Source organism: Rhinatrema bivittatum, chromosome 4 (assembly GCF_901001135.1).
Source record: "Rhinatrema bivittatum chromosome 4, aRhiBiv1.1, whole genome shotgun sequence".
Classification (NCBI taxonomy): Eukaryota; Metazoa; Chordata; class Amphibia; order Gymnophiona; family Rhinatrematidae; genus Rhinatrema; species Rhinatrema bivittatum.
In genome coordinates, this window is record NC_042618.1 from 152,919,764 (window position 1) to 152,935,712 (window position 15,949).

Consider the following 15,949-nt stretch of genomic DNA (forward strand, 5'->3'; position numbering starts at 1 on the left):
GCACACTGTTGTTTGCAAACAGATCACTAGAAGAGGTACAAAATCGGGCAGGATTATTAAAATCAAATCAAATCCATAAAAGTACCATCACTGCCATTTCTTGGCAAATGGAAAATGATGCATTTATATCCTACCTCCTTTACCCTGGGATTAAGTATTTTAGTCTACATACGCAGAAACAAATCTTCAAGAAAATCAGCAATTTTGTTGTTAGCCACAGTTTAAGAATTTACAAACTAAGGGGCAGATTTTCAAAGGCTATGAGCGTAACCCGAGAAAATCTGCCCTTGCGCGCGCCAAGCCTATTTTGCATAGGCTCGGCGGCGCGTGCAAGCCCCGGGACGCGCGTATGTCCCAGGGCTTTCCAAAATGGGTGGTCTGGGGGCATGGCCGGAGCGTGGCGGCGGTTCGGGGGCGGTGTCGAGTGCTCCAGCACAGCGGCCTGTGCCGGGGCATGGTGTGCTGGCAGCTGGCCAGCAGGTGTAACTTTTGGAGCAAAGGTAGGCGAGAGGAGTTAGTTAGGGATGGGGAGTGGGTTAGATAGGGAAAGGGAGGGGAAGGTGGGGGGGCCTGAAAAAAAGTTCCCTCCAAGGCCGCGCCGATTTCGAAGCGGCCTTGGAGGGAACGGGGAAAGCCATCGGGGCTCCCCTCGGGCTCGGCGTGAGCAAGTTGCACATGTGTGCACCCCCTTGCGCGCACTGAGCCTGGATTTTATAACATGCGCGCGGTAGTGCGTGCACGTTATAAAATCTGGCGTAGATTTGTTTGTGCCGGTTTGCGCGAACAAATCTACGCCCGCGCGTATCTTTTAAGATCTGGCCCTAATAGTTTACTTGGTTCTGGGAGATAAACTAAAATAAATAGTAAATAGGATCAATTTTCTGAGTAATGTGGATGCTGTTAATTGAACTGCAGATAGCTCAAGCAAGACAGCACTGGGTACTCTTGTACAGGGTGGTTTGCTTTAAGCATTCTTGTAACAATAAAATTGAGATATATCGTGGATCTCTTATGTTGCTACAGTACCTGAGCCCTTATGTGGGAAGAAATTCGGAAATTGCTAAAAGCCAAGCGCGATGTCAATCTTTGAAGAAATCAGAAGGAGAGACACTGAACAGGGAACATGAAGGAGGGAAAAAAAGAGCAACTAACAAAATCTGTGAAAATGCTCTATATTTTATCTGGTAAAAATACAATATCTGAAGCTCAGTATGTAACTGTAAAATCCCCCCCCATTTTTCCTAATACTACAGTGACTATGAGAAAAATATTCAGTATATTCGGTCAACATAAATCAGGGCTTAAGTGATGACCCAGCAGTTAGTGCTTTGCATCGGGGATACCAAGAAATATGAATACTTTTATGTCTGGATTTTCAGGCTGTCAGGGGCAGAAATCTGCATCAAAATGATACTTCTAGCTGCCAGTGGGGAAAGAGGCAGCAAGGCTACAAATTGCTACCCTATCCAAAACATTTTAGCAAGCAAATATAGATGTTATGGTCTCAATGGTGGTTGATGGGGACCACAGTTTTCAGAGTCAACAGCAGGATGCAAAATGAGAATAATAAAAAATATCTGCATATACAGCTCATTATATGGCCTCATACTAACACAAATACCAGACGTTCTGATTTCTTATTTGTTCCTTGACTATTAATCCAGGGAGAGGTTGTATAACAATGATGGCTTAATGGCGTGATGTAAGCCAAGATGGATGGGGCTATACTAAAAGTCACAGTCAGCAGTGACAGGAGAAAAAAAAACGAGACACAACAAGCGGACTACAGTACATGGTTTTATAGTTTGGGTGAAATACAGTTCCAACATTGGTGTGCAGTATTACATTAATTACAGGATTCTGCTAAAAGTGATTGGATAATAGAACACCATCAGTTTCCAATAGTATAACAAAATTAGAGATCAGGAAATATCGTCCTTTTCAATTTCTCTGGGCCTGTTATTCTGGAACTAGATCCAAAAATGACACTCCTCGCTCTTATTTCTGTCCAAGCTGAGACAACTAGATAGAAAAGAAATGAATAATTAATTATAAAGCATAATAAATATACATCATGAACAACCCCTGTAGGGATAAGTAAGAAAAAGTACATGTGTTATGCCGAATATATATACAAAGGGGTCAATATTCAAAGGTATTTTAACCAGATAATTCAAGTTATCTGGCTAAATGCCAACTTTTTGAATACTAGGACACTTATCCAGCTAGATTTTACCTAGATAATTCAAGAGGTATTTTGATGGGGATGTAGGTCAGGGCTAAAGTTATCCAGTTAACTTAGCCAATTTTCAACAATATTTCTATATTTATTTATTAATTTAAAAAAAAGCTTATATTCCACTTATAACAAATTATTCGTGCTAGGCAGATTACATCATATAAAACTATCATCAGACCAACAAACATAAAAACAAATCAAAATCAACAAATTACATTATAAAACATACAAGCATTAGATATCAAGATAAAAAAAAAGTTAGCTGCATAATTTTAGGACTGCTTGGATCAGTCCTAAAGTTATTTGGCCTCATGAGGTAGGATAACATTCATCTTAACTGGCTATATTCAAAATAATATACCGTATTTTTTGCTCCATAAGATACACTTTTTTTTCCCCAAAAGTGGAGCGAATATTAAAAATAAAATTTAATTAACTACAACCCCCACCCTCCTGACCTTCCCAAGACTTGCCATAAGTCCCTGGTGGTCCAGCGGGGGTCCTAGGAGCGATCTCCCCCTCTCGGGCATTCGGCTGCCAGTAATAAAAATGGTGCCAGTAGCCCTTTGCCCTTACCATGTGACAGGGGCTACCGATGCCATTGGTTGGCCCCTGTCACATGGTAGGAGCAATGGATGGTTCACGCTATTTTTTAAGATAGCGCCGGCCAAATTAAATTTGAAGGGTTGGGGTGGGGTTTTTTGTTTTGTTTTTTTTCACAAAATAGCATGATAAAAGTTTTCCGATTTAGGGAGTGGACTGAAATGCCCCTCCCCAGACCCAAAAACGAAATGGGGACGAAAAACAATTGTATGCATACCCATTGCTCCATAAGACCACAGATGCCCGGGAGTGGACCTGGTTTAGCACACCATTTTTTAGCCCCCCTCTGAACCCTAGGTGCGTCTTAAGGTCCGGTGCGTCTTATGGAGCGAAAAATACGGTAGCTGCTTAAGTGGCAGAGATTAAAAAAAAAAAAAAAAAGTTGTGCATGGGCCAGCAGCTCGATTCCCCGATCCCTGGGTAATGTTTTATAAATCTGCCCTGCTCAGCTGAGCTTCCCCAACCTCCTCTGACATGATTTAAACAATTGCTAGGGATCAGGGGTCCAGGTCCTGTCTGCCCCCCTTCTCTGCCTGCTCTCCGGTTCTGCATATTGCCCACTAATAACTCTTTTGCCTCCCTCCTCTTCCCCCTACCCCAATCCTAACCTTTCAGGTCTCCCAAGTACCTTAGGAAGTCGCATCTCTGTCTACTGCCGGGATCGTAGTAAGTTGCTAACACAATCCCGGACAGGGTTTTTTGCATTGCTACACCAGGGAATCAGATCACAGGCCTGCGTAGGACTTTTTATTTTTTTAACATTTCATTTAACTGGCCATATACTTTTTAATACAGCCAGTTAAGATGAGAGTTATGCAGCCACATGAAGCCAAATATCATTAAACGTAACTAGCGATATTCAAAAGATAGCGGGTTATGTTTAAAGTTATCCAGCTAAAAGTAGCAGTACATTTTAATCATGGATATTTGGCAGGATGTTTATTCCCCTCAATATCCGGAACAAGTTATCTGACTAACTTTCACCAGATAGTTTGTCTGCTCACTGACTTATTGAATATTGGCTTCAAAGAAACTAACACAGAGTGGCAGTCAAGGTTACTCTGAATGGCTTCTAATCTTAATGAAAATGGTGATGGATAGGAATGTGAATTGGGGGCAGTTCATGACCACTGCAAGCAAGAATTCTGCTATACTACTTGCATTTTCACTGGAAATAAATGTTGCTTAAACTAAAACAACCTCAAGCTTATCAGTTTTAGAGCTGGCCAGAAAGCTGGTGATGCACATGTAGAAAATTTAACCTGTAGCTTAAGATCACTAGGCTCTAGCCAAAAATTAATAAAAATTATGAAACTGTTTTAATGGCTAATACACAGGGACGGTAACTTTCAAATGGGTGCGTGGTGCACATACATGCATGTCTGTCAATGGAAGCCCAGAGACATGGCAATTTTATAACATATGTGCACATACGCGCATATGTTATAAAATAGCCTAGGCACGTGTATGTGTGTGCCTAATTTTGCAAGTGGGTGCCCACAGCTGCATAAATTCGGCTATGAGCTGCGTAAGTGGGGGAATTTTATAAAAGGCGCGCATCCGCACCATGACCAATCTAGAGCTAAGTCCTCCAAACCCACCCTCCCCCGGTTCTTTAGCTTGTACTCCCCCCAGTTATCGCAGACCCCTAAACACCTCAGGGATGTCTATGTGGGATTTGTTTTTACTTACACCTCCTCCATAGCAGAAATATAGATAGACAGCACTGGACCTGGGCATGTGCCCGGGTGCAAAGGTACATAAACGTACAACTCTTGGCCCTGCCTCAGAACGCCCATGCCCCATTCACACCATGTTGCCTTTTTCTGGCCATGCACACTGACCCACCCACTTTATAAAATCTGGTGGACACACACATGTGCTAGATGCGCGCCCATCTCCCGATTATGGCACATGCATCTCTTTTAAAATTCACCTGTAAATGATTACGAATTCCTCTCCCATTCTAATCTGAATTCTTAATATTAAATTCCTGTTTAAAAATTTTGAAAGCTCCTCCTACTTAGCCACTCCCATTATTATAATGCTGAATAACAGAAAGTGTACTGTGCTGATTGTCAGGATTCCATGCAGGTGCAACTTTGATTGTGAATTTTGTGCTCAAACTAGATAGGGATTGGGTTCTTAGATTAAGAAACTTCTCTGTTCTCTTACACAAGAATAAAATAAGGATTTTTCCTGAAAGAGACGCAGAAGAAAAGGAAGTAGGTTCTCATTATCAGGCCTATAGTGTTGCAATTGGACAACCCATTTTGGCTCAACTTTCCATGCACAGTGTTAGATATATTTTTATGACCTTGCAGAGCAGACTGTTTTTGAGTTCTAAAAGTGTTGTAGATGCTTCTCTTGCCATCTCTCCTCTATCTGTTACGTCTACCCCTTGGGCTGGTTAAATTGTATCTCTTTATGTATTATGTTGGTCTAACAGCTTTTCTCTGAATTGACAATTTATATTTCCTGGAATAATGAATTGGATCTCTCTCCTCTCTCTCTTTTTTACTTTATTATTTTGTGCCTTATTTCTTTGCTGATTTCTTAATAAAATGTATTTCTTCTCCTTTTTCCACCAACGCTGAGGAGGGTGGAGGAACTTAAACTACCTCCTTCAGGGGATTGAGAACACTGTGGGCCGACTCTTGGGGACCCAGAAAGGCCAGTTACCATCGGATAATTGTCTCTCCCCCTGCCGTGATGTCTGAGAACACATCTCCCGCATCAGCTGGGAGGTGCTTTAAGGAATGCTGTGTCGCCGCTTGCGGCATGCCGAAGGGGCGCACTAAAGGGGCAAACCCCTTAATGAACCCCTTTGTGAGTTTCTTTGCGAGCTTTTGCTGTATTTTTGGCGGGGAGTATAATTGACTGTATGATGTGTTTGGGTCCGTTTTTTATTATGCGGGCGGGTGGCTGGGAAAGGAAAATATGGGGGTGCTGGGCATAAGAAAGTTAAGAAATCTAGAAGGGTTAGTTGTTTGATGGATATAACACGAGTAGTGATGGTTGAAAAAGAAAGTGAGATTAAATGTTTGTTATTAAATACTCGCTCTTTGGGAAATAAGTCAACTTTAGTGCAAGATTTAATTGTGGCAGAGCGGGTTGACTTTGCCTTTCTAAATGAAATGTGGTTAGGTGATGCCTCTTCAGCCTTTTCCCTCAATTCTGCCCAGTGGGATTTAATGCTTTGTTTTTTGATCACAGACAGGTGGGATGAGGGGGTGGGGTGGCTATGCTTTTTAGAGAATGGTTTACGCACGTGGCTGAATCTTGCACACACTGCACACATTTTAAGACGGGCTCGGCCACACACGTAAACCCCGGTACGTGCACATTACTTCTGCTCCAGAAGAGCAGTAAGTAATGAAACAAAAAAATAATAAGTAGATAGGAAGGTGTTAGGGGTCAGAGAGGAGAGGAAGAGGGAGGAAGTTTAGGTGGGGGGTAGGGAAGTTCCTTCCCAATCTGCTCCTTAATTGGAGTGTACTGGGAGGGAACTGGGGGAGACCTGATTGCATCACCGCGCATATTAATTGAAAATTCGCCTCCCCAGCACATGCTGCCCGCACGGATTTTAAAATCCGCCATGCATATGCGCGCGGATATCATATTTTATATTGGGTGCACCGACGCACGTGTATTATAAAATAGCCCCGTCCGTATGCCGGGACCCACGTGCACATGGACGCGCACATGCTCCTTTGAAAATCGATTCCTTAGTGTATAGTCTTAAAGGGAAATATCAGTTAGGGTTTGTATTGTATTTACCGCCAGGAGTGAATGTGAAGAAGCTGCAGGAGGTGACAGAATTTATTGTCAGGATTCCATGCAGGTGCAACTTTGATTGTGAATGAAGTTCATTTCATTTTTCATAGCTTCATTTTTCATACCTTATTGTAGTGAGGGATTTTAATCTTTATGTAGAAGATATGTCATGTAGGGTAGCCCAAACGTTTTTGAATATGTTGTCCTCTTTTGGGCTGGTTTAAATAGTCAATTTTCCAATGCATCGACAAGGACATACATTAGACCTGGTGTTTGGTTCATTGGGATTGGTGGAAATACAGAGTTTGAGTATTTTATATGAAAAGAAGGTATTATGGGCTCACCATCATTTGATTTGTTTTTATTTTTTGGTTCAGGGAGTCTGTCAGGCTAGGGGGGCAGAGATCAGAATTTATCTTGAGAAGAGATTGACACAGAAATGTTTTATTCAGAATGGGCAGGGAAAAGTGTATTGTCGGAGGACAGACAAGTGGAGGGTTTGGTAGGACAGTGGAATTCTTCCATTGGTCAAGTTTTATATAGGATTGCCCCTGAAAAAGTGAAGGCTAGTAATAGGGGGGCTTCAGCTCCCTGGTTTTCTCCAATTTTGAATAAGTATGAACAAGAAATACGCAGATTAGAAAGAATTTGGATAGAATCTGATATATGGCAGCGTAACATGAAGACTTTGGCTCAGGCCTTTGGCTTACTCAGCTTACCCCAGAATCCTTTGCTGTCTGACTTAACTGAAACTGCTGGCATTACAATGAACCTTTAACTGACCTCAGATTCAAGAATTTGGAAGATATCTGGAATATCTTTAGGCTCTGCAAAGCCTATAATTAAAGGTCATGAGGTTATCGATGGCAGATGGCTGAAACTGCATTCTTTGCTTATCTGGTTCCAAGAGACTCCAACTGAAATCAAAGTTTCTCCCTGCCCCCTGGAGATGAAATGATTGATCTATTGACAGAGCAAAGAAGTTCAGAAGAAACAGGAGTCATCAAAAGCAAAGTTAAAACAAAGTAACCTTAAGGTGGGTGGGGAGTTCTCAGGCTAAAAAAAAGGTTAGCTTATTCCACTGTCATATTGCGTAAGCGATCCTCGTCACAGGCATTTTATGTGTATGATTTGAACCTATATAATACAGCTTTTACAAGATACTGGAAGAGACAGTAATGCCCTGCCTATATTGAAGGTCTGGTGGTCTGTGTCTTCCAAGGATATACAATAATAAATTTATATTTGCTTCAACTAAATTCCTTGTGATATCCTTGTGAGTCCTGTAGCAGAGAAGCGCTGTTTACACAGTCAGGTAATATATACATTTTTGGCGACCACGAAGGGTCAGCAATAGCTGAGGCTATTGTTATTTTGGGTAGTGTTGCATTGAATTCTGGTGGACAGAATCCAATTCCACACTAAGTTCTCGGACATTTAATTTGGTTTTAAGTCCGAAGGAAGAGTACCGAAACTTAAGTGGTCTGGAGGAGCATTGATGGAGCAGTAATACCTGGAGGACACTGAGCTCAGAGACGAGGTTTAAAGACGTTTTCATGCTACCCTGGTGGTTATGCGTTTGATGGATCCAGTTTTGTAAGTATGCACATCAATCTTCAATAATCTGTGAGTATATATTTTTTTAAATTATATATATATATTTTCCATTGTTTGATTGTTTGTGTGCACATGTACAGTGTATAGTGATTGTGTGTTAAATCTCACATCAGATATTGCATTTTAGGGCTTCTGTTTCTGCCTTTGTTTTTTCCCTTCGGTCTTTTTTTGGCCGAGCTATACCTCTGTGTTCTAATTGGTTCCTGAAGATGGACTGATGCTAATTCAATTCTTTTGAGTTTAACATCTTGGGATTCCATCTATTCTTCTTTATTCTGATAGCTCTTTTTAATATTTCCAAAGAAAAAAAAAAAAAAAAAAAAAAGAAAGGAAGGAAAGGGATCAGAATAAATTTTTAATTTTTAGGTTACAGTTCGGTTTGATTAGAGTCAGTGGGTGTATTGTGCTGTAGGGGTGCCATCTAGTGGACGATATGAAAACTCCTTTAGAGTTAGTTTTAGAGGCTAATCCACTTAATATTAAGGAAATTAAACAATATAATATTAAATGGTGTAAGAAGTCTAAAGCATATCCAGACTTTGGCCAAAAGACGGCTCATTACAATTTTCTGTGTTGTTACATTTGTTTAAATATATTAGAGATTCAAAGACAGGAAAATCTTTAGATAAGCATTTGCAAGTATTTGATTTATGGTATAGGCAGAGAGATTCTGTCCGTCAGGATACTGAGTGGGATAAGAGGCCTCCACCATATGCACCTGAGAAAGTTTCTGTTAATTATTCCACACTCCCTGCCTCTAGTTCTTCAGGCTTGTACCCAGCACTGCCAGATGTTTATGGCAGTCTAGGGCAATTTCCATTACATGCTGTACCTGCTGAGTTAGGACCTGTAGATCCAAAAGATGTGACTCCAGGTTATAAACCATTGCAGTTAGACCCTCTGCCAGTGACTCCATTATCTGTTATTGATAATCTAGGAGAGGGTATGTCTGGAAAATCTCAGTCCACAGGTGCTCCTGCAGCTTCTTTGCAGCAGTGGTTTTCCCTGCTTCTGCAGTACTGCAGCAAGCAGAAGGACTTGTCCCACCTAAGGTAGAATTACAGGAAGGATGGCAGGAGATGACCTGCATTTTGAAAGGGTTAATGCATCCATCCAACATTGTACAATCAGGTCTGACTGTAGATGAGCTAAGAAAAAGGTTTGGAGAGGTACTTAAGCTTCCAATAGCTGAAAGCGTAGAGAAGGAAGGGGAAAGTGATAGCATAGAGGAGGAAGAGGACAAAAACATAAGGGAAAAGGGAAAAACAAAACAGAAAAAGCTAGGAAAGGATTTTCGTAGACAACAGCCATCCAGACAATGCAAAACTCAGGGATGTATTATTATACATGAAGGAGTAGATGAAGAGAGAGCCTGTAGAGATGGAAATGGAGACTTGATTATGTTAGTCCAGAGTTTGCGTAAACAGACACCAAAAGAAATAGTGGCTGAGAGTGAAGATAGTCGTTATTATGTGGATCTATGGGTGGATAGGTTAGCCAAATGGACTGAGGGAATGAGAGGGGATATGTCCCCCTATCCAAGACAGGGTTCTTTATCTTCCAGAGATATGAATGTAGCCCGCCAATGTATTAGAGGTCGTTATGGGGATCCTGATTGGGATGATCAATATATGAGTGCTGGCTTAATGGTATGGGAAAAATATGAAAAACAAGCAGGGGCTGAAGCTACACAGTATCCCCTGTTGCTAGGGAGACCTAATGAGAGGGGTCAGGTTCTCCCTCGGTATACTCCATGGCAATTTACTGATCTGACTAATTTAATCCTGCAGTTGCCACCTTTAATGAAAGGTGCAGGTGCATGGATTCGGGAGTTTGAAAAATTAAGTAGTGGATTGATATTAGCCATTGGAGATATTAAAGCATTATTAGCTAGACTGCCTGGAATTGATGTAGATGCATTGTTTAGACAGGCTAGAATGAGGGAAATTACATTAGCTAATTCAGAATATGATGGTAATCCTTTTAATCACTTTCGTCATAATGTCTGGGAAGCTTTAAGGCAAAACTTCACTACACAAAGAGATTTATCAACCCTTATGTCACGTGCATGGGATGGGATAACTGATATCAGACTGCATGTGCAAGCAATGCAGGAGGAATGGTTTCGGCAGATGGAACAGCCATTTGATCAGCTTGGTATGCTACCTCTGTTTTACCAAGCATTAAGGAAAACGTTACCAAAAGGGGTTCAGCAAAAGTTGGACCAAGTTGTGGGGTTGGAAAGTAAATTATGGCCAGAAATGTTCCTTAATATATGCCACTATGGTGATTTGTATGTTAGGGAGAAAGGTAAAGGAGCTGATGATCTGACTAAAATCCAAACTAAATTATGCTCTATGCAGATCAAACAGCTAAATAAACAAAAAGAGGGGGAGACAAATAAGGTGACTGGGACAGAAGGAGTTAAAGCATGTCCAGATACGGAATTTGAGGCAGAAATACGACATGGTCAGGATGGGTGTAATGCAGGTTACCCCAGAATCAATTAATAGGTGAAGTAATTACACCTAGAGGAAATAACATCCGTGGGTAGAGGGATGATGCGAGGCAGGAGAGGGATAGGTGGACGAGGAATGTATGGGAGTCCGTCACAAGGAGCTGGAATTGGACCTGATAGAAGAGTAGGGATAGACTGCTGGTTCTGCGGCAAATTCGGGCATTTCGCGCATGAGTGCCGAGCGAATCCTGATAGAAACAGTACTGGTGGTAGAGGGAGACAAGGAGGATTTCCCCACTGGGACCCTGCAAATGAGATCCAGAGGTAGAGAGCAGGAAATGGGTATAACCAATGACTTTTGGGAGTGGTGCAAATTAGGGCAGGAACAGCAGATCCCATGTTGACAATACATATTAACAAACAACCGTATACTTTTCTATTGGATTCAGGGGCAACCAAATCTGTGATTACCAGACTTCCCGAGGGAGTTGCATTGTCAGATGAAACTATTTGTACCATAGGATTTAATGGACAGAATAAGCTAGTACAGAGAACAGAAAAAACTAGTGTGCAGTTAGAAGGAAAAGAAGTGATGAGTCAGTTTTTGTATGCTCCAGATTGTCCAGTAAATTTGTTAGGAAGGGATTTGTTACAAGCCTTAGAAATAGAACTCATTTGCACCAAACTCCTCAGCACTACATTTAGCTAGACAGTTTGTCAATCTAACACACAGACAGGAACATTTCCCTAATGTGCCTGAGTCAGTGTGGGCTACTGAGAAAGATCCGTATGGTAAAGTGCAGGGTAAAGACTCTGTGGAAATCCAATTAAAAGCAGGTTATATGGGCCCTAAGCGTAGTCAATACCCTTTTTCTCGAGAAGCACAAGAAGAAATTAAGCCAGAAATCGCATCTCTTCTTAAACATGGGATAATAGAGCCTAGTGGTTCACTATTTAATACCTCTTTGTTCCCAGTTCTGAAACCTTCTGGGAAATGGAGATTAGTGCAAGACTTACGTACACTTAATGAAATGGTAGTGGTAGACTATCCTAATGTTACAAATCCAGCTACTATTTTACAAACTGAACCATTAGGGAAATGGTACACTGTTTTAGATTTGGCAAATGCATATTATTGTGTGCCTCTTGCTTGGCAAAGTAGGGAGTTAACTGCTTTCCAATACGATAAGCAGAGTTATCAGTGGGCTAGATTACCGCAAGGGTATGTAGAAAGTCCGTCTATTTTTTCTAAAATCTTGTCTGAAGATCTTCAGGCAGTATGTACTCAACTTCCAGTGGGTGTGTCACTGATCCAGTAAGTGGATGACTTGTTAATTTCAGCATCTACGTGTTCTGCATGCATGAAAGCAACTGAAATGCTTTTGCATACATTAGCACAGGCAGGATATAAAGTGAATTCTGACAAAGTACAAATCTGTCAGTTACAAGTTTCATTTCTAGGATTGAATCTAGGAATAGAGGGTAAGAGCATTGGTTGTGCACTGCATGAACAAGTGTCAGAATTGGAAATTCCTCAAACAGTGAAACAGTTAAGAGGTTTGTTAGGTCTGTTGAATTTCTGTAGATTGTGGATTCCAGCTTTTAGTACCAAAAGCAAGTCACTGAGACGACATCTTAAAGGCAGCCCAGCTAGTGATGGTAAATTGATTTTAACTGAACAAGATCTGGAAATATTGCAGGACTTGGTGCAGTCAGTATTAAATGCTCCTAGTTTGGCTCTTGTTGATTTAAATTGTGCAGTTGATTTGTGGGTATATCATGGTTCTGAAGGTTGGACAGCAGCTGCGTCTCAGCATGATAACATAACTCCCATTGCTTATTTTTCTGGCACCTTCGGGGTGGTAGAACAAGGATTTTCTGACTGTGAGTAAGGTATTGTAGCTTGCACTGATGCTATTTGTAAATTGCAGTCACATGTTCCAGGTATTCCAATTATATTACATACTTCTCATGCAGTTAAAACTCTTATGGGAGATACCCATATTTCTTTTACTGCTTCCAGGCTTGGGAAATATTCAGCCATATTATTGACTTCTACAGTGTTACATAGGACTATTACAAATGCATCCAAATTTAATTTTCTCCAGGACCTTCTAGAGGGAGCGGTTGTGCTTCCACATACTTGTGGAATCACTGCACTGCCCTTACCTGATAAAGTTGTTTTATCTAATGAACCCCTAGTTGAAGGAGATTTTTGGTTTACAGATGGGTCCTGTACAAAAGCAAGCCCAGGGTTTGCTGCTATTCAATACAACTCAGATGATCAAGTTCTCAGATGTGAGCAGTTTTCCTTACCAATGGAATTGTCTGCACAAGGAGCAAAACTGTGTGCAGTTTCATGGGTATTGCTGCATTGTGCGGAAGTGCCTTTGACTATTTTTACAGATTCACATTATATATTTTCATCTATTAATGAGCATCTGAGAAAATGGAATAGGAGAGGATTTATTTCTGCTTCTGGAGAACCTCTTTCACATGTGCAGTTATGGGAATTAATTTTATTACGCCTACAGGAAAGAGGAGAGAAAGGATTATTAACAGCTATTTGTTGGGTGAAAGCCCACCATGCTGTTAATACGTGGATCTATAGAGGGAATGCATTGGCAGATTATGCAGCACAAGAGGTTGCTCAGACAACTTGTCAGCCAGCAGTAAAGGAATTAGTACAGACTAGAGCACAAAAGGAAACAGGATTACGAACAGTCCAGCAATTGCAGGAATCAGCAACAGCTGAAGAGATAGTGAAGTGGAAAGCTGCAGGCTGTGTACATTTACTAAAAATGTAGGCTGGGTGCATCCAGCAGGAACTTTGTGTTGTGCTTTGAATGTTTTAAATCTGATGTTACACGAAGCTCATTGGCCTCTACATAACAGTTCCAAATACAATGTATATTAATTTGTCTCAAAGTATATGGGCTCCAAATTTACAAAGCCTTTGTTCGCAATTTGTGACCAGATGTCCAATATGTGCTACTGCAAATCCCTGTAGAGGTGCAGTGACCCCTAGTGGACATATTCCAAAACCACAGGGACCTTATTTAGAATGGCATTGTGATTATACTGATATGATCCAATCCTGTTCTGGCTATTGCTATTTACTTATGTGTGTCTGTCCATACACTCAATGGCTGGAAGCCATACCCTGTAAAGCAGAAACAGGTACTTGTATGGCAAAAGCATTGCTGACCCACATTATACCCAGATTTGGGGTACCAGTGAAAATTGTGACAGATAATGGATCACATTTTAGAAATGAATTAATGCATGCATTAACATCAGATCTGAACATCAAATGCCGTCATGTATCTGTATATAGACCTACGTCCAATGGTTTGGCAGAGAGAATGAACGGGATTCTTAAAACAAAATTAAGACAACTGATGTTGGCTTATGAGCAAACCTGGCTCACTGCCTTACCAGCTGCACTGATGGCAATTAGAATGAGCCCAGTGAGATCTATAGGACTCACTCCTTTTGAGCTGTGTATGGGCAGAGCTATGAATTTACCTCAACAAGTTGAGTATCAGAAACATGCTAAGGTACCAGATAACCTGTTTGTTTTTCTTAAAAATGTGCAGGTCGCAAGTCAACAAATACATGCTGCCAGAGCTAAGCAATCCAAATGCTAGAACTCCCCTATGAGGAAAGACTAAAGAGGTTAGGACTTTTCAGCTTGGAGAAGAGACGACTGAGGGGGGATATGATAGAGGTGTTTAAAATCATGAGAGGTCTAGAACGGGTAGATGTGAAACGGTTATTTACTCTTTCGGATAGTAGAAAGACTAGGGGGCACTCCATGAAGTTAGCATGGGGCACATTTAAAACTAATCGGAGAAAGTTCTTTTTTACTCAACGCACAATTAAACTCTGGAATTTGTTGCCAGAGAATGTGGTTCGTGCAGTTAGTATAGCTGTGTTTAAAAAAGGTTTGGATAAGTTCTTGGAGGAGAAGTCCATTACCTGCTATTAAGTTCACTTAGAGAATAGCCACTGCCATTAGCAATGGTTACATGGAATAGACTTAGTTTTTGGGTACTTGCCAGGTTCTTATGGCCTGGATTGGCCACTGTTGGAAACAGGATGCTGGGCTTGATGGACCCTTGGTCTGACCCAGTATGGCATTTTCTTATGTTCTTAACCTTCGAGAGTGTATGCAGTAGGAGATCTAGTCTATCGCTGCAACTTTACCCACAGAACTTTGAAAGATCCGGTGTACACTGGACCATACAGAATAACAACGTTAACTCCTACAGCTGCTCGCTTAGATGCTGACATTACCTTCACACATTTAGCTGACTTGAGGCCGTGTCCAAGCACAGATGCTACTTGCTGAGACTACTTTTTTGTATCTGCTTTTGCAGCCTCACGGGCTTGAACTGACTTTATTTTATTTTGTAGGATTCTTAGGAGTATCTAAGGACCTTTTTTGTTCTTTAAAGGACTGCTCTTTGAACAATTGAAGTGTCATTTAATAGATGTATGTTTTCTTTTTTTATTATATTTTAACTAGACAAGTTATTGAGTTTGCTAATCAGTATTTGTGTTTTCTTCATTAGTAATAATTTTTAGAAATCATGTATCTATTTGTCTTTTCTTTACTCTTCTCTCTTCCTTTCTCTTTTACTCTTCTTTCCCCTGACCTTTTGCTTAATTTCTCTTTACCTACACATACACCTTTTTCTACCAATATGTGGTATCAATTAATGTATAAACATTCTATTACATCGTACCCCAACACTCCTTGTATTGCTTGTTCCAAACATTTTCATACCACTCAAATGGCAGGTTTTGTTCTTACAATACCATTATCTCTTTCAAATGTTTCTTGCTATTATCATGCTCTTGCCTGTCCAATTGCTGGCACTCCAGCACAAGTCTCTTCTCTTATTTCTTCTTCTGCTGCTTGTTTTTATGGTAATCAGACCTTTGGACCTCCTTATTCTATTCCCCCAGCTTCTAACTCTAATCAACATACTAAATTTGGTTTTTCCCCTTCTACTATGCTTTCCTTGTGGAATGCATCCGTTCTTAATGAGACCTCCCCTCCTTGTCCTCAGCATTTACTCCGTCAGCTTAGTTATCTTACTTATTCGTGTAGAGAAAAAGAAAAATGGACTATTTGTGGAGCTTCTGAAGCACCTACTCTTTGTGTTTCTCCCATTCCTATACGCCCTTCACCGACCTGTACCTTTGCGCATTTTGGTTCTGTTGTTAATACCTGGCCACCTCCTTTT

The 15,949-nt window shown here is 40.9% G+C and overlaps 1 protein-coding gene across 8 annotated transcripts in view; it reads right to left on the bottom strand.

Moving 5' to 3' along the window:
• Positions 1-1,784: 1,784 nt before the first annotated feature.
• SCFD1 (sec1 family domain containing 1) overlaps positions 1,785-15,949 on the bottom strand; it is a 417,399-nt gene continuing 403,234 nt past the window's right edge. For all 8 annotated transcript variants that reach the window (XM_029599000.1, XM_029598999.1, XM_029599003.1 and 5 more), the window contains one exon: positions 1,785-2,022. In XM_029599000.1, coding sequence (XP_029454860.1) covers positions 1,999-2,022 — 24 coding nt within the window. In that variant the 3' untranslated portion in view covers positions 1,785-1,998. The remainder of the gene's footprint in view (positions 2,023-15,949) is intronic.